This window comes from Camelina sativa, chromosome 15 (assembly GCF_030686135.1).
Source record: "Camelina sativa cultivar CO46 ecotype springtype chromosome 15, ASM3068613v1".
NCBI classification, from domain to species: domain Eukaryota; kingdom Viridiplantae; phylum Streptophyta; class Magnoliopsida; order Brassicales; family Brassicaceae; genus Camelina; species Camelina sativa.
In genome coordinates, this window is record NC_141894.1 from 9,253,834 (window position 1) to 9,274,683 (window position 20,850).

Below are 20,850 nucleotides of genomic sequence, written 5' to 3' on the forward strand. Positions count from 1 at the left end.
GCGACTTATACTTTATGAAACCGAACCCTTCATAGATATGTTTTGACTTTTGATGACTTATACTTTTGATGATATCTACATTAGTACATTACTTTCATATCTGATTATTACGAATAATCTAAATTCCACTAATTTGTTATGGGATACTGTATCAAAATTTTATGTAGAGCTTAATTTTTTTTTACTAATTTCACTGTTGAGGGATAAGGATAACCAAATTGAACTGCCATAAAAAAAGCCAGGTTTATTTTGCAAAGCCCATTTAATCTGAAAATGAAATACTGTACATCCATATCATAGTGGGCCGAGAGGGTAGGCATTGGCCCTTTTCCTTTTATTGTGTACAATGATACAAACGTGCAATACGGTCAACTTTTTCTTGGAACCACGTAGTGAATAGATAACGTATTTGCTAATTTTAGATTAGTTGTCTATGCATTTAAATGAAGTAAGTGATTTATAAAATGTGAGTTTGTTGCGAAATGAACTAACTCGACTAAACCATGCGCAAATGGGATAAAACATTAGTATTAATTTGAATTAATGTTTTGTTATTTTAGTAAATTTTATTTAATTTTAGAGGGAGGCTACCTAACACTCCTGGATATCGTGCTTCTTACCTCCCTTTCAACACTGAGTCTTCTTGTTAATTATTTGTACCGAACTAGTATTTGAATTTTAAGGTATAATTCTTTAAAATTCCTCTTCCACCAAATTTGTTGAAATTGTTAGAGCATCATTAGTGAAGGTTACTCAGGAAGAGAGTTGCTTTAAAAATAATATATAACAATAAGAGAGATGAAAAAAACAAAAGAATCGATACTTCAATTACTTGCTGAAGTATCAGTACTCTTAGCAAATAGCCACATGTCATATTTCTAATGGTTACCACTAATAAAAATATAACAATATATATATATGATTAAAATAATATATATATATTTTTTAAAGTAACGATGTCGTCGTTACTGCAGTAATGATGGTCTTATTAACTAATCATATATATAAAAGTAGAGTTTCAGTCTCTCCTTATTGGTTCACTTGGCAATGCAATTTTAACAAAAAAAAAATTATATTAAAACACAAATTTAAACAATTAATTTTCACATTTAACTCACATAATATAAAACTGAAATCTTTATAGCTTCTCCCTATAAATTATGCATTAACTTTATTTCTCCACTAAGTTGTATTAATCAATTGTATTAAAACAAAACAATAAATTAGAATTGTAACTCTCATTTTTCTAAATGTAATTTTTCATCATTTCTCTTCCTATAAATACTCATTATCTTATTCTCTTAGTCTATCACTCTTTCATTCTCTCATCTTCTTCCACTACTCTCAAATCTTTTTTTTGTTTTGTTTTGTTTTGTTTTGTATTTTTTTGTTATTGTTGTTGTATGGGTTATAAAAAATCAAATCAAATATCATTGTAAAAGCTTAGTTTTAGAGTTTGTATGATATGTATATCTTATATATTTATTTTAATCTTTTAAAATATTTATCTCCATTTTCTATTTTATATTAACATCTTATAAGTCATTATTTTTATACTTCCTTACAATATTCACCACATAATAAGATCATAAAGTTGAAATGATCCATATATAATTATCTATTATGTCTCTGGTTATCTCACATATTCATGTATCATTTTAAATAATTTATAAAGATCAATATAATATTTAAAAATCAATATAATTATCCATTTATCCATTTATAAAGACTATTTTGTTTTGTGATCCAATTGTTAAATCTGCAGAGATCAATATAATATATATATATATATATATATATATATATTTTTATGATTTGAGGTTTTTGAAAACAAAAATAACATAATTAAACAATTGGTTTTTTTGTGTCTTTAATCAAAATAAAAAATGATCCAAAAAACAAAACATATTCAACTGGAACTTAAATATAAAAATAAAATATAATTTTAAAATATCATTTCACTAAATTCTCTAAAGATGAAACCATTAGTATGAAATCTAGCACTATAAATTAAATTGATGAGTGAAAACCAAAAAATATAAGTTATCCTTGGGATTTTAAAATTATTGAGATTGAAGAATTCATATAATTTTATAAGGAAAAAAAAATTATATTAAAACACAAATTTAAAACAATTAATTTTTACATTTAACTCACTTAATATAAAACTGAAATCTTTATAGCTTCTCCCTATAAATTATGCATTAACTTTATTTCTCCACTAAGTTGTATTAATCAATTGTATTAAAACAAAACAATAAATTAGAATTGTAACTCTCATTTTTCTAAATGTAATTTTCATCATTTCTCTTCCTATAAATACTCATTATCTTATTCTCTTAGTCTATCACTCTTTCATTCTCTCATCTTCTTCCACTACTCTCAAATCTCTTTTTTGTTTTGTATTTTTTTTGTTATTGTTGTTGTTGTATGGATTATAAAAAATCAAATCAAATATCATTGTAAAAGCTTAGTTTTAGAGTTTGTATGATATGTATATCTTATATATTTATTTTAATCTTTTAAAATGTTTATCTCCATTTTCTATTTTATATTAACATCTTATAAGTCATTATTTTCATACTTCCTTACAATATTCACCACACAATAAGATCGTGAAGTTGAAATGATCCATATGTAATTATCTATTATGTCTCTGGTTATCTCACATATTCATGTATCATTTTAAATAATTTATAAAGATCAATATAATATTTAAAGATCGATATAATTATTCATTTATCCATTTATAAAGACTATTTTGTTTTGTGATCCAATTGTTAAATCTGCAGAGATCAATATAATATATCTATATATATTTTTTATGATTTGAGGTTTTTGAAAACAAAAAGAACATAATTAAACAATTGGTTTTTTTGTGTCTTTAATCAAAATAAAAAATGATCCAAAAAACAAAACATATTCAACTGGAACTTAAATATAAAAATAAAATATAATTTTAAAAATATCATTTCACTAAATTCTCTAAAGATGAAACCATTAGTATGAAATCTAGCACTATAAATTAAATTGATGAGTGAAAACCAAAAAAATATAAGTTATCCTTGGGATTTTAAAAATTATTGAGATTGAAGAAAATCATATAATTTTATAAGAAAACTAATTTAGTTTGTCACTTAAAAAGTAATATTTTTTATTTTGAAATATTATGTGTAAGTGTTGAGTTTATATCAACAAACAACCAAATCATGTGAATTTTGATTCAGCCACTTGGTATTCCTTTTATTTTAGGTTATAAAAAATTAAAATATTTATTTATAATTAAAGATATGTAACTCCATTTAACTCAAATGTAACTCCTATCCAATAATTATACATTAATTCATTCCTCCTACTAACTTATTATCTTTCAAGAGAAAATTAATATATTTCTCATGTAAAATTATTGTTTATAATATATTTCTCATTTCAAAGTTTAAAGCAATATATCATATATATAAAAGTAAGGTTTTGGTCTCTCCTTATTGGTTGATTTTCATTTAATGTTTTCTAATTTTTTTTATTTTTTTATTTGCTTTCTAATTGCTTTAAACAATATTTAAGATCCAATAGACACAATACATTTAACTTACACATTAAAATAAAATTATAACTGAAAATAAAATAAATTATGCATTAATCATATTCTACCACTCAATTCTATTCAAACACAATAAATTACTATTGTAACTCCATAGTTCTAAATGTAACTTCCATCATTTCTTATCATATAAATAAGCATTCTCTCAATCTATCATTCTCTCATATTGTCATTCTTTTACTATCTCATTTTCACATTCTCTCATTCTCTTTAACAATACCTCAAATCATTTTTCATTTTTTTTGGTTATTTTTGATTTCTTATTTTTGTTGTATGGGTTGTAAAAAAAAAATGAAATATCATTGTAAATTGTTAATGCTAAATTTTAATTTTAGAGACTACATGATATATATTTTACATTGTTCTTATTTTAAAAGATTTATCTCCTTTATCTAATTTGGATTATTATCTTATAAGTAATCATTCTCTCTTCCTCTCCCACCAATATCAAATGTTGTTATATCTCATATGTGTTGTAAGAGTTTGATTCTATATTTTAATTTAGAAAGTATTATATATATATAGATATTACATTGTTCTATTTTTTAAAGATTCATCTCCATTATCTAATTTGGATTACCATCTTATAGTAAACATTCTCCTATCCAATAATTGTACATTAATTCATTCCTCCTATTGTAATATTGTATTTAAATATTACATAATTTTTAGTTAGCTAAATTTATAGTCACATATATACAATATATATACATAAGAATTTATATTACTTATTAACACCATAATTCGACCCATTATTTGCTTAACTCAATATTGGTTTCAAAGCCAACTAAAGAAAAACATAAACGATCTTATTGATATTAGACCAAAACATGGGCATACAAACATAATCACTTACACGGAAGATATTTTAAAAAAATAACTTATTATTGCAACATCAACGTATGAAGGGTTTACATAAGCAGTTAATTAGAAAATATATAATACAATAAATGTATTGGAAACAATATTATACAATGATAAGATTGGATCCTCAAAAGTAAGAAACAACATCTTCATAATTCATAAAAAGTAAACGCCACAATTATACACATCTGAACGAAATGGTATAAACATATAGTTTATAAATAAAAGTGATGGCAAACCCCGTATATGCCTAATTAAAACGAAATAATACAAAAGAGAAAATGAAAAAGACCAAAAAAAACAAGAAAGTGCCAACTACACCATAACCCACGCGTTGCGTGGGGAAGCACCTAGTAGTACTAGTACTACAGTATATCGCATTTAATAGCTCTTGGTGATATGACAGGGTTATGACTTTGTAACGACTTCGAGAATTTATACATTACATCTTAGAAACTACAAATAAATAAATGAAACTTGAAAGTGGGGTTAATAAAAGAATACTGATCGTGCTGGTCAACTACATTTAGCGTCTCTTAATGTTCTAATAAATGAGCCTTTATCAACATGGCTATTGAGCATATTGTAAGTGTTAAGGGCAAGTTTATTGGGGGTTCATATAAGGGGAGTTCTTAAATTTTTTATGAATTAATTGTGTACTGTTTAGAATATAAGAATCTATGATCTCTTAGATAAAATTTTCTCTTTTATTGGTAGGTTCTTATTTTGGATCTCTTATTTTTGAAAATATTGTTTTTTAAAATTTTTTAAATTTTAAATAGAATAGAAGTGGTATAAATGTGTAAACATTTAAGATTTTATAAAATTAGAAAATATTGCATTTTAATTAATTTTCAAACTTACAAAACATAATAAAAACATTAACATAAAACAAAAAAATTGCTCATTGTGCAAGAATGCAACATCACAGACTGTTTCTCTTACCTGGCTGCAGGTATCATCAAGAATGGTTGAGAACCAAACCAAATCTTACAAATAACAAGCACTGATAAAGAGATTAACATAAAACAAAACAAAGCACTGATAAAGAGGTTGATGAATCAATAACAAGAATTCTTCAAGGACAAAGGGGTCGATGTTGGATCGGACTGACACAAAGGCTTATAACGACCAACATTCATAAATAGTTTTTGTTATTGACAAGACCTTAAATGTACTGTTTGGATATTTGATGTTAAACAATGTTTTTGAAGGATAAGTAAAACGCAAAAGCTTATGCATCCAAACTCCTATCGCAAAAGTATAACAATTTTAATACTTTCTGTTCTTTTTTAAACCAAGCAGAGTGATTAAACCAAAATAGCTTAGTGGTGAAGAGACTATCTTCTATTTGAAACATTGTTACACCTGCAAACACCTTTGTGTTCTTCTCAGTAAGTTTAAGAGATAGAACCTGATGCGAGGAGAAAAAAATAAACGACAGGGGGAGAAAATAGGGCTTGTTTATCTCTTCTTCTTGCCACCTTTGCCTGACTTTGAAGAAGTTCCAGAGGTTGCAGTTGGGGCCTGAGGTTCCTGCTTCTTCGCTTTCTGAGATTCCTGCTTCTTCGCTGCTCTTATGCTTGATACCAACTCTGCAATGTTCTGCATCAGTTGCTTTCCTGCAAATATAAATCAAAAAGAGAAAGAACATCATATGTCTGTAGGAAACAACTTGCAGGTAGACCCTTTAAGTGCAATGTTTAGCAACAATTACTCATTCTGCATGTTAGAAAAGTCCAGCAATTTGGAAGCAACAGTGTCAATGCATAGACATACACAAACATATCATAGGTCTTGCAATTAGCCAAAAAGTGCTTGAAATAAATTTTTTTCTATCTAGATTAATTCTACCTAGAAATTCAAAATATAACAAATGAACTGATAAAGAATGAAAGACATAATCAGATAAACTTAGCATAAGGTGATATTCCAGTAACAATAAACAATATCACAATCTATATTGTTGATGAATAACAAGCACTGATAAAGAGGTTGATGAATCATTATCCTCGTGTTGGGCATAGCAAAACGCTTACCTTTACTTCCCGCACCAAGAATAATTGAAGCTGTTGATGCAGCAATTCCAAGAGCAATCGTCGAAACATCAGCTCTCACAAGCTGAACCACATCGTATATAGCCATGGTTGCACTAACCAAACAAACAAAAAGAACATCAAGTTAGATCATCTGAGCCAGAAACTAAACCCAATCAAACATTATTACAAACAAATCAAGATTATAACCTGAGGGAACCACCAGGGGAATTGATAAAGAGTTTGATATTTTTCTTAGGATCTTTCTCTAAGAAACACAACAACGTTTAAAGCCTCAATCTGTCGCAAATTCTTACTATCAGAATGAGAAACTTACCATTAGAGATAGGTTCAAGCTCCACCGATTCAATCTCCTCTGATTCCAATCGATTCAATCTCCTCCAATTGATTAGACTCCGAATTCAATCTCGGCCAAGTTCAATCTCCTTCAGACTCCTCCGATTCCATCTCCAACGATTCCGACCGATTCAATCTCCTTGGATTGAGAGGTTTGCGACAGAGAGCGAGAGAGAGAGGAAGAGAAAAACACGATCGGGCCAAAAAAAATTTTGTTCTCAATACAATTATTTAACCAACCACGCGCTGACACTTCAGCGTCTCTTATATAAAAACGAGTATACTATATAAGGGGAACTCTTCCTTTTTTCTTTTCTTTCTGATTTATTTTTTACCTACTTTTCCTTAAAACCTCTCTTAAAATCTCTCTTAAAACCTCCGATAAACATGGTCTTAATTATATACTGTATATTTTTTTTCTGGATGTGAATGATAGATAGTTCATTTTTAAATATAGAAACAAGAAGACTTTCGGACTAAATGGAATTAGTTGATGGTTACTGTTACATAGAAGTGTAAAACTAAAGTGTCTTAAAAAACGATTATCTTATAGAGTGTGGTTACGCGAAAAAACATTAGGCTAAGTAAATAATTGGGTTATTATATCAACCGTAAACGCATAAGCAACTACTTTATTAAATTATCGTAAGAAATATAAAACGACGATCGAGAGAGACCAAGTCATCGTTTCACAAGCGAAAACAACAAAAATAGAAAAAAAACTTCAATGGGCCCTTTTACCGGTCACCGTCTTGTTGTGTTTTGTTGATGCTCAGTGACAAAGATCATCAAGTTGATGAGAAAGCCTCATAATAGGTCCACTATCACTAACCCGACCCGACCCAAGTTAACCCGATCCATTTTATCTTATGTCAGAGTCAGACTTAGGCTTAGATTTTTAGACACGTGTTTCGCAACACGTAGGGTATTGAGATAATGCAAGACGTGATCATGAACCAGCACTTTTAATTGCGTGACTAGGATATAAATCCGAAACACATTAAAACTAAGCACTATACAAATTTACATTAGGAAGGAGCTGAAAAGATCTCGTATATATCATTTCTTTTCTCAACACGCCTGTTCTTTTTTTCTTTTTGTAGCTGAAAAAAAAGAAGAGAAAAAGTCAGAATGGTCTGAATTTATCAAATCCATCAAGGTTTGCTATGTATAACTAATTAGGCGGTTAATTGCATGAAAGACCTCTACTCTTGTAGTTAGTTCCGTATAAACCTAACAAAACCAAATCGAGTTTGGTTGAATTAGCCTCTCACTCCTTTTTGTTAAAGCCGAAACCAGCCTGTTGAAATATTCGATACTCTTAATCAGCCTTAATTATTTGTGGTTTTGAACTATGATATTATAATAGATGACGCATGTTTTATTGTGATAAACATATGAAAAAAAAATTATTGCATATCGATCGGTCATCACCTAAAATTTGAGTGGGTTTTTCACCTCATTGATTGCGTTGCTGATATTTGCCCCACCCACTAGTGCTTCATCGTCTTGATATACACGAACCAACGAACCAAAATAGAAAAAAAAAGATTAAAACATTAAACTTTCCAATTATGCAAAAATTGACAAATGGAAAACAATTGACAAATATATTTGTTAAGGAGAATCGCTGACGAATTATGTTGCTACAATAATATATTTTCTAATAGAAAGCATGTATTGAAACAAATAATGCTTATCAAGGAATGAATCGATCAAACACGTAAGAGTTTAATCAAGAGATCGTTGATGCATGTCTCTCGCATGCTCGTTAGGTTTCATACACAGAACATAAATTATAAATATTTTGAATGTAATTATTCATTGATATCATATTATAATACACAAGATCATAACACAAAATCAAAGAAAATGTCAACATAATATATGTCAACGCAAAGGCTACCGAATCAGCCGGTAACCTAACTCCCTTTTTATATGAAGGGACTTATACATTAACGCGTGTATTAATATAAATACACGTAACCCAACCATTTCAGTCTTTCAGACAAGAGAGATAGAGAGAGAAATCACATTAAGGAAAAAGAAACGAATCTTTTGAGTTTAAACCCTTTCCGGAGAAAACGACGGAGCAAATGGAGAGATCAACACCAGAACATGTCACCTCCGCACACAAGCGCCTTAGCGTGAGTTTCCTCGTCTCTCTCATGGTACTTTGTGCTAGACACGCAAACCGAGTCTCCAAGAAGCTCAAACTCAAGACGAATCGAAAGCAAACTCATCTCGAAGACTATCTTGAAAGCCCTAAGCCTAACGGCAATAAAGGCCGTGAAGAAGGCGGAGGAGGAGGAAGGTTTGGATGGAGTCCGGCACGGTCTTTTTCGCCGATGAGGGTGCGTCCTAAGGAGCTCATGACGACCTTGAGCAACAAGGCGATGACTATGGTTGGCCGGAAAACTAAACCTTACGACGGTGGTGCCGTGAAGAAGACGGCGGTGGAGATGATTGTGGAGGAGGATGAGGAGGAGTACGGCGTTTGGCAGAGGGAGATTTTGATGGGAGGTAAATGTGAGCCGTTGGATTACTCCGGCGTGATCTACTACGATTGTAGTGGACATCAGCTAAAGGAAGTGCCTCCAAGGTCGCCACGTGCTAGTTTGGTTCCTGAGCGCCCGACCCGTTCTTATGTTGGGTCACTGTTAAACCCGACGGAAAAAGAAATTTAAAATTTAGTTTTGAGAGTTTGATTGGTATAATTTGCAGTGTCATCAGTTGAGTGGTCAAAGTTCTCTAGGATCTTTGGTTGTTCTCTTGTTATTGGTAGATGCGCATGACATGTCTTATTATGCATGTAGTTGTGTAATTTAAATTTATGTACTTATATAATTGCGCTTGGCAAAATTTTAAAGTTTAGTAATTTTCAAAAAATCCAATACAATAAATAATTTTTCCATATCAACCGTCCATTACCATTCCAAAAAGGATCACAGAAAAAAGCGATTACATGTGGTTGAACTTATACTTTTCTATTTTTATACATGGAGTAATTAGAATTTGAATCCACGTCTATGCGGTAAAAAGGCTCCGATGATGGCCTTTAATTGGCCGAGTTAATGATTACAAACGCCAAAATATTTTAATTACTTAAAGACCAAATCAACGGTTGACGTTCACAGCCAAATTTTGGTGTTGACTTGAGGCTTTTGTTTTTGTCTGGCTGGCTTTGACTTCAAATCAAAACACAAAGAAGTCAACAAAACAAAAAGTAGGGGTTAAGAAGATTCCAACTGTCTGATTACGTTCTTAAGTTATGTATGCTTAATTGTTTTTTTTATCCATAATGTTACGTTCGAGCGTGTAACCATTGTAAAATATGCGAATTCAGTGCCAATTCTGAATCTACAATGACTGATGTTACTCAATGTTAATGAACTAGCTTGTAGCTACAGAGTGCAATATAGGCTCTCTGTTACAATAAATTGTTTCAGTTCATGCATCGACAACACACAGTGAATCATTAATTAGCTACTATAATTGGTAAAAGTTCAAATTAAGGTTTTCTTAATAAAATTTTGGATCTTTCCCACCCGCCAAAACAATACTGGACCAGTGAACATAGTTTTAGACAAATGAAGAAAGGCTTTTAAATCTTTACCAATACCGTAGGATACTATCTTTAGATTCAATCTAACGACAATACAAAGATAGAGAATTCTCATGTTCATCAAACGTAATAGGGTTATTAATTTATTGGTATAAGAAGAAAAGTTTATAAACTGATTCTCTTTTCAAACTTTGAACACGAGTACACGACTATTTCAAAACAATAAAGAAAGGTTTTCATTAATAGAAAAAGAACACAAAAAGGATGTAACATGCATGTTCTTCCATATCGTCTGAAATAAGCAAGGAAGATACTCCTATCATGCATTGCTTAAAATCGTGAACTTGTGTAGTCAGCACTCAGTAGTCATATACTCGTCATTTATCGAAATAAATTATTCAAACATAACTGAAAGACATTTGATTATACAAACGTCTCCCCAAAAAAATGTGGAAAAAAAAACTCGCAAACAAAATATTACATTTCAAGTTATTACGGACACAAAAGCTTGTACATTACCAGATATTCTTTTTCTTCTTATAAAAACGGAAACAAAAAAAAAACAAAATGTAATCTCTTACCATTAATTAACCGTGTTACTCCTCCATAAATTGAACCCGGATCTGTTAATTCTACCCTGAACCAGACTATACCAACCGGTTCAGGTCAAGCACCAGGTGCCGCATCTTTAGCCCTGCCATGGAAGTAACCACCGTATTCTCTAGCGTAATCTTTAACGTGGGAGGCCGTGTCATAGATCCGACTACGTGCATAATCCATCTGGTTTGATCCAACCGGGTGCATTCCTCGGAAATAGCGGTACGTCCACGACACTACCGCCACCGTTCCGACAAGAAATCCCGAGACCGTTAAGAACCCGCCAACGAGGACAAAAACGGGAATCCAGATGGGACTCGAGATGACGATCAATGGAAGAAACACGATGAAACCGAGCACGGCTGCGGTGACGCTTACGCCAAGGAGGAAGAGGAGGATTCCGCTGGAAATGAGGAGAGCGAGGTAACCAAAGAGCTGCGAGGAGGTTGGTGAATGAGATCGGAGCTGATGGACAAACGACGCGATGGGGCCGCCATTGCTAACGTTGGTGCTGGTAGGGGAGCTACCGTACATGGGCCAATATTGAGCCTCGCCGCTAGAGAACCTTTCCGCCATTGTAGAGAGCGATTGTTGTTTTTCTTGTGTGTGTGACCGAGAACATAAAGAGGAAGAGTAAAACAAATGGAGGACAGATTCAGATTTGAGGTGTCATTCATGCAATGTTTGCAAACACGTGGAGAATGGTCTTTGTTTCATATTGTCTTGAATTGAGATATCGGTTTAATTGTAAATGTATTTGGTTGGGTTTGGTTCGATTTATTTGCCAAAAAACACAATGTAAAAGAGCCAAATGGCAATAGAAGACAAGACACACTAAACCAAACCTTCAAGTTACAAGAAGAGACAACAGAAGTGAAGCTACAATAGCAGATAGTGTACCTTTATGACAATTTTATCAGTTAAAAAATCAGTAGTAGCCAACGCCTCTAAGCTCAGCAGAACTTGGTTGCTGCATATCACCAGCTTTTCCTAAAAACACAACTCGCCCTGCAGAGAGAAAAAACAGAGCTCAAGATCTGATTTTTTTCTAATCAAATATATAAGAAATGCTAAATCTGAGTGAACAAATGGAGTTGAGCCATGTATACCGTTTCTACGAATAGCAACTTCTCTTATACGTCGAACCAAACCAGTGACAGGATCAGTGAAAATCTTCGTCTCTAGATTACCCTCCAAATAGACAACTGTACTGTCGTATCAAAACACCAAACATGCTATTCAATAACACATACACTAACGCAAGCAACAATATTGATTCTAGCAAGTAAGATTCACTTAAAGTTTCATCCTTTCTCACCAAGGATCCATACTCTATCATCAGATAACCTCAAAAGCTAATAATATGATTCACAGAAAAGAAATACTAACCCTGGTTCAACAGTCTTCAACACAAGATCAGCCAATCGTTCAGGGTAAACAGATACACGGTGCCACTGCACTGCAGACCGGCTCGCATACTCCCTCGGATCTTCGTTAATCAACGGTCTCCGATTGTTCCTAATCCCACCAGTTCCAACAGAGAAGAGAGTAACTGTTCTTCCACTCTTCAGCTTCTTCTGCAAAGGAAGCTGACCAACTTGCCCCACCAATATTGCCTAAATACACATAAATCAGTAAAAAAACTTCACTAATAAACCTAACCAGATACGACAATCAAATGATATTCACAAAATTGAAATGATCAATTCAGCAAAAACAGGAATCAAAACCATAAGTATCAATTGGGAATTACAAACTAAGTTTGATTTAACCTTGAAAACGCCAGAGTCAAGGCCATTTTCGAGTGGACGCTCTCCAGAGAATCGAGAACCTGGGTCTGAAGCCTTGGGTTCAATGGGTGATTCAGTGTCTGAGTTAGGAGATAACTCGTCGAAATCGGAGTCTTCTCGGGAAGAGATGTTGTTGGTGCAGAAGGACATGGAAGCTTGAGAAAATCTAGGGTTTGAGAGAAGAGATCTGTAGAGTCTTCTCGAAAGGGTAGTCATTGAATTCGCCATTTTTTTTATCTTTCACTGAGATTTTTCGAAATCGAATCGAACGATGAATGTTGGATTCTGGGTTTATCCTTAAACCCTAAAGGGGTAAAGAGCGGAGAAAGTGATTGGAACATTTTGGGACAAAGTGCCTCAATTATTGTAAATCTAATAATTTTCACCAATAGTTTCTTAAATGACATTTTCAACCTTGAATTGAAAAGTCAATTTAATAAACCAGAGATCTGTAAAAATTCTGGTGATAAAAGTCGAATAACAAAATATAAACTAATGACACATGAAAAGAAAAATTGGAGAAAGAAAATGGAGAATCTTTTTTAAATATGTGAAAGATAATAATACTATAATTCATATTTGCATAAAAGAAAATTTATGGGTGGTGAAGGGTTGGGAAAAGATAGATTTGGTAAAAGGTTTAGCAGTTTATTTTACCTTTTTAAACCTTTAAGATAATATTTTTTTGTCCTTCATAATTATTTTTCCTTTGTATCATTTGTGAAATTGAATGAAATTTTTGGATTTTTTGAATATAATTTTTTCATTTTTTCATGTGTATGATTAAGCTAAAAATTTTAGATTTTTGAACGATGGTTGAGTTTTAGATCCTCAGAGCATTTTAGATTTTTGAATTTTTCATTTGAAGGAATAATTCATTGATCTTTTTACGAAATATCATTTGATTTGATTTTGTAGAGTATTATCTCACATCACCAACATTTGGAAAATTTTCCATGTGAAAATAATCTACAAAATCATTGAAAACTCTCTAATCGAGGATTTTGTTATTGTAGACACTTGATGTCCTACTCCTCGATGATGATCAGATGTATAAGAGAATTACTCAATAGTTTAGTGGTAAGTCAAGTAGTATAATCATTTTTTTTGTATCATTTGTGAAATTGAAAGGAACTTGTGGATTTTATTTGAGTTTAATTTTTCATATTTTCATGTATATATATGGTTGAGTGACAAAAATTTTAGATTTTTAAAGTATTATTTTTTACAAGCATTTTATATCCTTGAATGATGGTTTACTTTTTAGATATTTCAAACATTTTAGATCTTTGAGTTTTTCATTTTTGAAATTTGAAGGAATAATTCGCCAATCTTCTTGGATTGCTCATTCTTCGACATATAGAAGGGTTACTCATGGATAATCTTAGAGCCTCAACCGTACGAATTTAGTCGTAATTAGTCGTTTATAATCATTTTTCTTGTATCATTTGTGAAATTTAACTATCCATTTTTGGCTCTTTTCTCCTGAACATGTGGACTTTATTTGAATTGAATTTTTCATACAAGAAGAATGATTTTATTTGTCTCTTACAAGAAAGTTGTGAGATGGGTTACATTATACTAGAAGTATCATATCTGCTCCTCTTTACAGTCCTCTTAACAAAGAATTTTAATAGTCTAATTTTAATTGTGATTTTGTTGAATACATAAACCTTATGAGAGTGTTTCGAATGATTTTGCTGTCTGGCCACATTTGGCCTAATAAAAAGAGTTTGTTTGTTTTTGTTGTTTTCATATATATTTCCTGTTTTAAAAATATTTGTTTGCAAACTTTGAACACCCATTAGCTTTTCATGTGTAAAGTTTAAACTTTACAGTGCTTTATCCATAACGACATAAGAATAAGATAAATGACATAGAAAAAAATGAGCCTATAATAAACCTAACCGCCTAACCGGGACGAGAATCCGATGATATTCACAAAATGACCAACTGATCATACTATAGGGCAAGGCTACAAAAATCGATTCAGGATAAACAACAAAAATGGATAACACTTCCAATGGATATGACAAAATGTTGTAGTCATTGAATTCGCTATTTCCGATCTTCACTTAGACGAATGTTGGATTATGGGTTTAACGTCCCTAAAGAGATAAAGAGATTGGAACATTTTGGGACAAAGTGACTCAATTATTCCAAAAATCAATAATATGTTTACCAAAACTTTCGGAATTGACAATTTCAACTAAAAATTGAAAGTCCGGGTAGAAATGGTCAATGAGAAGGAAAAAATTGCTTTTGTCGTCACCAAAAATACAACTCACACTCCTACGTATCTGTTGATTCTAGAGCAAGCTACGCGTAAATGGTTCATATATATTTTTCCCAAATTTTCTTTTGGAAAACATCGTCCAGACGTCCATATAAATTTTGTAATTCAAGAATATGAACTAGTAAGTATCCCACAAAATCTGATATTTCCTCAACAACTTCAAGTCATGTTGTTTTCGACAAAATTGAATTTTTGAATCAAGAAAATAAAATACCAAGTCAAAGAGATATCCATTAATTATCCCTCAAGAAGTGGACGAGTCTAACGGTCTCCAAAGTCTCATTCTTTATAAACTCAAAACCTCAAGCACTCACAAGTCATAAGAACAAAGACAAAAAAAGAAAGAAACAATCTCCTTAACTTTGGTTGGAGCTCCTTTGATATCAATCCAAACACAACAAATGGGTTCATCGAACAAGAAGATCACTCTTGTTGCGATCATTGTATCGTTGTATATGTTTTCATGTGTTTCAAGCACTGAATTTGAAGTTGGAGGAGAAGATGGTTGGATCGTACCAACGTCTAAGACTCGTGGAGATGCGTTTAACCAATGGGCTTCAGATAACCGTTTTAAAGTTGGCGACACTCTCCGTAAGTATAATGTTGAATATCTTTGTATGCTAGTGTTTTCATCTTTAAAGATATATTTAACTCTTCTGTGGTGTTTTTTTTTGGATTTTGGTGAAGGTTTCAAGTACTCGAAAGACTCAGTGTTAATGGTGTCAGAAGAGGAGTACAAGAAATGCAAAGCCACCAAACCGCAACTCTACTCAAACAACGAAGACACGGTTTTCAAACTAGATCGACCCGGTTTGTTTTACTTCATCAGCGGTGTCTCGGGCCACTGCGAAAAGGGTCAGAAGATGATCGTAAAAGTTATGGAGACGGAGTCCTCCACAGAGTCTCCTCCACCATCTTCTTCTTCTTCCTCTTCATCTCTTCCGGCGTCAACTCCAAAGGCCAAGAAGAGCAATGCCTTCAAAACCGCAGTCCAGTTCAGTAGCTCCGGTTTTGTTACCTTTGCGGTTCTGGTTGTTTCGGTTTTTGGTCTGGTTTAGTTCCAGCGGTTTTAGACTTTTAGCTGAAGATTTTAGGTCGATTTAGCGTTTTTGATCTCTTTAGATATCATCCAATCATATTAGGCTGTTCTGTTTCGTTCTTAAGCAGTATTCTGAATAAAAACTTCATTAACATAATAAGCCCCATGTTTCGATTAGGAGTTTAGTTTCCGAACTAGCTTCAATGATATGCTCATTTCATGTAATCCGTTATCACTTAAGAAAGTTATTCTTGGTTTTTAATATGATCATTCCATTTTCATGTCAGTTTTTAACTTTTTACTATATGCAGACGATATCAGCAATTTTAAAATGTTGTATAACCCACTGAACTAAAATAGTAAGCCAAGTATTATCATTTATAAATAACATTTCATATAAATTAGATGCACTGTTTACTCTTCAAACAAAACTTGGTGGTAATTTTAATCAAAAACAAGTGTCCAAGGAGCAAATAGAAATGTCGTAAGCCGATCGAGACACATTACGCCTATTTAGGTGTGGACTTGCCATAGGGACTATAAGGACTGAAGCCATTGCGACCTTGCTGATTCCTTGCTTTCCTGACCTTCCCAGCTCCACTTTCTATGTTCAGATTCACTTTAGGTGGCGAAGAGAAGCAGAACGATGCTGCAACCGCCTGTGACATTGAACGTCAAAACCAGAGATATCAGCTATATATCCATCCCATGAACATAATCTTTTGGAAGAACATTCGATTTTTTTTGTTTCTTTTACCTGGAGATCGAGTCGGTGAACATTGAAGATGTCTTTCAAAGAGTGTGAATTGTATGCTGAGATATACGCTCGGTATGCATCCTTGGCTAACATATTCAGGCTATAGTTTTCAGCAACACATTGCTCCTGTGGGAACAGAACAAGAAATACTGTTATTACACAGCGAGCCCAATCGCAAATGGAAAGTTACATAACCCACAACATTACTAAATCAGAACTCTTACCAACGCAGATCGAACATTCAGAAGCTTCTTCTCATTGAAATCAAGCTCTTTAACAGGTACTTTTTCAGCCTGCAGGTTAAATTACAAATTAAAACACACAAGTTGGTTGGTTAACCCACCAAAAAAAATTCAAAAACCATTCTTACCTTAAGGTACCGAATAAACTGAAGCTCTTCAGGAATCAAGACAAGCAATGCCTTTCCCTTTGCTCCTTCTCCACGGGCTGTTCGACCAACCCTATGAATATATTCCTGAAGACAACAGCACCAAAGAACTATTTAAGATACACACACAAATAGCCAAAGAGATATAGAAAACCAATCAGGAGCAAGTGTTTGTCCTACCGTTGGCTTGTCCGGAGGATCATACTGTACAATCCAGTCCTACGGATAATAAAACAATATGACATCAATAAAACCACTGAGTAAGTAAAAGCGTACATAAAAAAATGCAAGAACATGGATGAGGAGACGTACCACAGAAGGAATATCCAGACCACGAGCAGCAACATCAGTACATAACAAGACACCTTTTTGTGCGTCCATAAAGTCAAAAAAGGTTTTAGTTCTTCTGGTCTGATCCAGTCCTCCATGGATATCACAAAAATCCACACTCATTATTTTCATGATCTCTGCATGGAATTGTACCGACTTACAAGTCGAGAAAAAGACCATAATTTTCTTCTTGAGGTTCTTTTTCAAAAAGGTAATTAGAAGGAGAAGTCTTTTTTCGCTCGGAATAACACAGTAGCCTTGCTCCAATCCTTCATTCGTCACCTAACAGTTTTAGAAACTTGATAAGAAAATCTCCATGCTCCTTAAATAATCATTCCAGAGTATTTTATTTTATTCATACCTTGCGTCTACCTTCATCGACATCAACAGGAACAGGAGATGTCAATGACACCCGAGCAAGATCTTTAACCTGAAAGAGGTTCACCATAAAAATGCTTCATTTAGAAACATGCAATGCTAATAATGACAAGACCATAGCCAACAGAAATTTACCTTAGAAGTCTGGGTGGCAGAGAATAACGCAGTTTGCCTAGTCTGCAGAAACATGGTAATAACTTCAATCAGTGCATTTGTATATACAAATTCCAATACTACTACTTCGGTAGTGGTTTTTCGAGGATAATAACAGTACCTAAATCAAATTCACATGATAATGGCATGTTTCTATAAAGGAAACATAAAGGGAAAATAAGAAATCTATGATACTGATCCAATACATGGTTTGAATAGAAATTAATTAGGACCCCAAAGATGATGTACCTTTGGTAAAATCTTTAGAATCTTATTCATGTCTTCCTCGAAATTCTCTTCCAGTATCCTATCAGCTTCATCGATCACAAGGCACTGCAATTTTTAGGGAATATATAGAGCAATTAACATTCATTAGGATCATCTATAGCATAAACCTATATATACCATGGAAGATGTGTGGATCACATCCATAGTATTACTTTTGTAATTCTGCCATTTATGCAACAAAAACGAATAAAGCATAAGCTGCTGTCTACAATTCAGATATTCATCGATGGCCTCTTTTACATAATATTGTTTGTTTATTGAAAATGGTACCCATGTAGCTCAACACAGAGCTTTTAGTATCTGCTTTACTAAAAGAAAACAGATGGAAGCATGAAAAGGAAAGTACCTTCAGATGTTTATAAATGAAACCCTTTGTATTGTGAAGGTGGTCAAGAAGACGTCCAGGAGTTGCTATCAACAAGTTTGCACCATTTGCAAGGCGTTGTGCTTCTGACCTTCTGTTATTGCCACCAATAACCATGCCAACTGTCTGTGAATGATGCTTAAGTAGCTCCTCCGCCACATTCTTGGTCTGAAATCAAAATAGTACCATTAAAAATAGGAACGAGAGGCCGCAGCAATATACAGCAATGTTCATACATAAAATATACAACGCAATTGCAACGAATCATCTACATGAGAGATGATAACCTCAGAGATTTTGTTCTACCTAATGCATTGCAAGAACTACATGACTCATCTACTCGCAACGACAGTATGATAGCTGCTAAGTTGAAATGTCGCCATAGGTAGATAAAAAAAAAAAAAGAGAATTTACCTGAATAGCAAGTTCTCTTGTGGGGCAAATAACAATCACACCACTCCCATTGCGAGGGGAGAAATTCTCTTTATACAGCAATTCTACAGCCGGTATGAGAAAAGCAAGGGTTTTACCAGAACCAGTCCTGGCAGCACCAAGAACATCTTTTCCCTCCAAAAGAGGCTTTATTGATCCGGCTTGAATCTGAATGATAACAAACAGTTACGAGACTTAGAAACTCACTCTGCCACAACACCATGTTTTCAATTACAAACATGAGAAGAAGGTTCAGATATACGTACTTGAGTCATGTAAGAAAATCCCATCTCCTTGATAGCCTGGGAAGTTTGCTCAGTTAAGTTCAGGGATTCAAAAGTCTCATTAGTCATAATCCCTTTCCCAACAATCGAAATATTCTTCTCTTCTTCGCCTTCCTCCTTTGCTTCCACCTCTTCCTCGACTTTGCCTCTCCCTTGCAACTTCACTTTCTTAACCTTCTTTTCACTCTTCTTCTGCATTTCATCTTCCTCTTCTACATTGTGGACTTCTTCTTCTTCCGGTTTTTGCTGCTCATTCTTCTTCCCACGATTCCTTTTCCTTATCCTCTTCTTCAGCTCATCAACGGACGTCTTCTCTGATTCAACCATGTTTGCTCTTTCTCAACCAATCAATCCTGCAACAAAATTACAGAATCTATGAATTAAAGTAAAAAAACAAACTTGAGAGTAATTTTAAACCTCTGAGGGAGTAGGAAACAGAGCAATCACTTCGAAATTAGGGTTTCTAACATCAAACGAGTCCATACCCAAACATCAATCACTAAAACCGTAAAAATTTCGACTTTCAATCCAAAACTTAACGAATATATACGAATTGATCTAGTTGAAGTTTCTACGAGCCTTATCAACCGCTGTACGCAAATCCATTTTGGGTACAGAGCTTTTCGAAGAACAAACACAGGAAGAGAAAGGGTAAAGGAAAATAAAAAAAAACTTACTTTGAGAAACGAAACCACTCGAAGGATGATGCTAGAGAGCAGAAATTGAAGAACTTGAGAGAGAGAGAGAGGTCAGAGTAATAACGCGGCGCGGACACAAGGTTTAAAGGTCTTTAGGGTTTAACGAGTGTTTTTGTAACTCGTATATATTCGTAGCCATTTATTTATTTATTTATTTATTCCATATAACCTAATCTATAAATATATATCAGGCAAAAAAATCTTGTAAAATGTGTTTTTTTTGGAACACCAAAATTTGTAAAAAGGTTTTTTTTTTTTTTTTGTGTGTTAATGTGTTTTTTTTTTTATGTAACATGAGCAAAAATATGATATATTTTTATTTATTTATGATATGTTTTTCATTTTTTTCAATCAATAAAGCAACTTTTTTTTTAACTACAAGGTTTAAATATTTTGATTTTTTGTTTGTTTGTAAATGTGTTATTTTTTATGTAACATGAGGAAAACTTTGATCTATTTATTTATTTATGATGTGTTTTTCACTTTGGTTCAATAAAAAAAAAAACTCTTTTTTATCTGTTTGAATATTTTGATTGTTATTTTTTTATATAAAGGGTTTATTAATTTGATTGTTTACAGTATACGCTCTAGAACTAGTCTAAAAAGTCAAAAGTCAAAAGCAAAAAAATAATT

At 32.8% G+C, this 20,850-nt stretch overlaps 5 protein-coding genes and 1 pseudogene across 8 annotated transcripts; 2 read left to right on the forward strand and 4 right to left on the reverse strand.

Annotated features, from left to right (window-relative positions):
- Positions 1-5,685: 5,685 nt before the first annotated feature.
- Positions 5,686-7,277, reverse strand: LOC104746227 (uncharacterized). Of its 2 annotated transcripts, XM_010467660.3 has the most exons (4): positions 6,839-7,095; positions 6,712-6,769; positions 6,505-6,617; positions 5,686-6,087 (listed from the first exon to the last, which is right to left on the reverse strand). In XM_010467660.3, exons 3-4 carry the CDS (start codon positions 6,608-6,610, stop codon positions 5,930-5,932), a joined length of 264 nt encoding a protein of 87 aa, XP_010465962.1. In that variant the 5' UTR covers positions 6,611-6,617; positions 6,712-6,769; positions 6,839-7,095; the 3' UTR covers positions 5,686-5,929. The 2 variants fall into 2 exon arrangements, with proteins under 2 accessions (XP_010465962.1, XP_010465961.1); XM_010467659.3 differs by lacking the exon at positions 6,712-6,769 and having other exon boundaries at positions 6,839-7,277.
- A 1,460-nt stretch (positions 7,278-8,737) lies between these two features.
- On the forward strand, positions 8,738-9,772 carry LOC104746228 (uncharacterized). The gene has a single exon (XM_010467661.2). It carries the CDS (start codon positions 8,955-8,957, stop codon positions 9,543-9,545), a length of 591 nt encoding a protein of 196 aa, XP_010465963.1. The 5' UTR covers positions 8,738-8,954; the 3' UTR covers positions 9,546-9,772.
- Positions 9,773-10,786: 1,014 nt separating this feature from the next.
- On the reverse strand, positions 10,787-11,596 carry LOC104746229 (oleosin G pseudogene; annotated as a pseudogene). The gene has a single exon (XR_015582304.1). The product of XR_015582304.1 is annotated as an oleosin G pseudogene (transcript).
- A 164-nt stretch (positions 11,597-11,760) lies between these two features.
- Positions 11,761-13,159, reverse strand: LOC104746230 (single-stranded DNA-binding protein, mitochondrial). 2 transcript variants are annotated; one of them, XR_015582303.1, is made up of 4 exons: positions 12,793-13,123; positions 12,410-12,636; positions 12,130-12,225; positions 11,761-12,028 (listed from the first exon to the last, which is right to left on the reverse strand). XR_015582303.1 is itself a non-coding variant. In XM_010467664.3 (4 exons), the coding sequence occupies exons 1-4, from the start codon at positions 13,036-13,038 to the stop codon at positions 11,949-11,951; spliced, it is 654 nt and encodes a 217-aa protein (XP_010465966.1). In that variant the 5' UTR covers positions 13,039-13,159; the 3' UTR covers positions 11,761-11,948. The 2 variants fall into 2 exon arrangements, 1 of the variants encoding a protein (XP_010465966.1); XM_010467664.3 differs by having other exon boundaries at positions 12,130-12,230; positions 12,793-13,159.
- Positions 13,160-15,420: 2,261 nt separating this feature from the next.
- Positions 15,421-16,431, forward strand: LOC104746233 (early nodulin-like protein 5). The gene is made up of 2 exons (XM_010467666.2): positions 15,421-15,697; positions 15,794-16,431. Exons 1-2 carry the CDS (start codon positions 15,508-15,510, stop codon positions 16,162-16,164), a joined length of 561 nt encoding a protein of 186 aa, XP_010465968.1. The 5' UTR covers positions 15,421-15,507; the 3' UTR covers positions 16,165-16,431.
- A 66-nt stretch (positions 16,432-16,497) lies between these two features.
- LOC104746234 (DEAD-box ATP-dependent RNA helicase 51) lies at positions 16,498-20,366 on the reverse strand. Its single transcript, XM_010467667.3, has 13 exons — positions 20,197-20,366; positions 19,502-19,872; positions 19,218-19,403; positions 18,786-18,971; positions 18,401-18,484; positions 18,134-18,175; positions 17,982-18,050; positions 17,603-17,902; positions 17,471-17,509; positions 17,273-17,377; positions 17,127-17,195; positions 16,903-17,028; positions 16,498-16,804 (listed from the first exon to the last, which is right to left on the reverse strand). Exons 2-13 carry the CDS (start codon positions 19,844-19,846, stop codon positions 16,655-16,657), a joined length of 1,701 nt encoding a protein of 566 aa, XP_010465969.1. The 5' UTR covers positions 19,847-19,872; positions 20,197-20,366; the 3' UTR covers positions 16,498-16,654.
- Between the last annotated feature and the right edge of the window lie 484 nt (positions 20,367-20,850).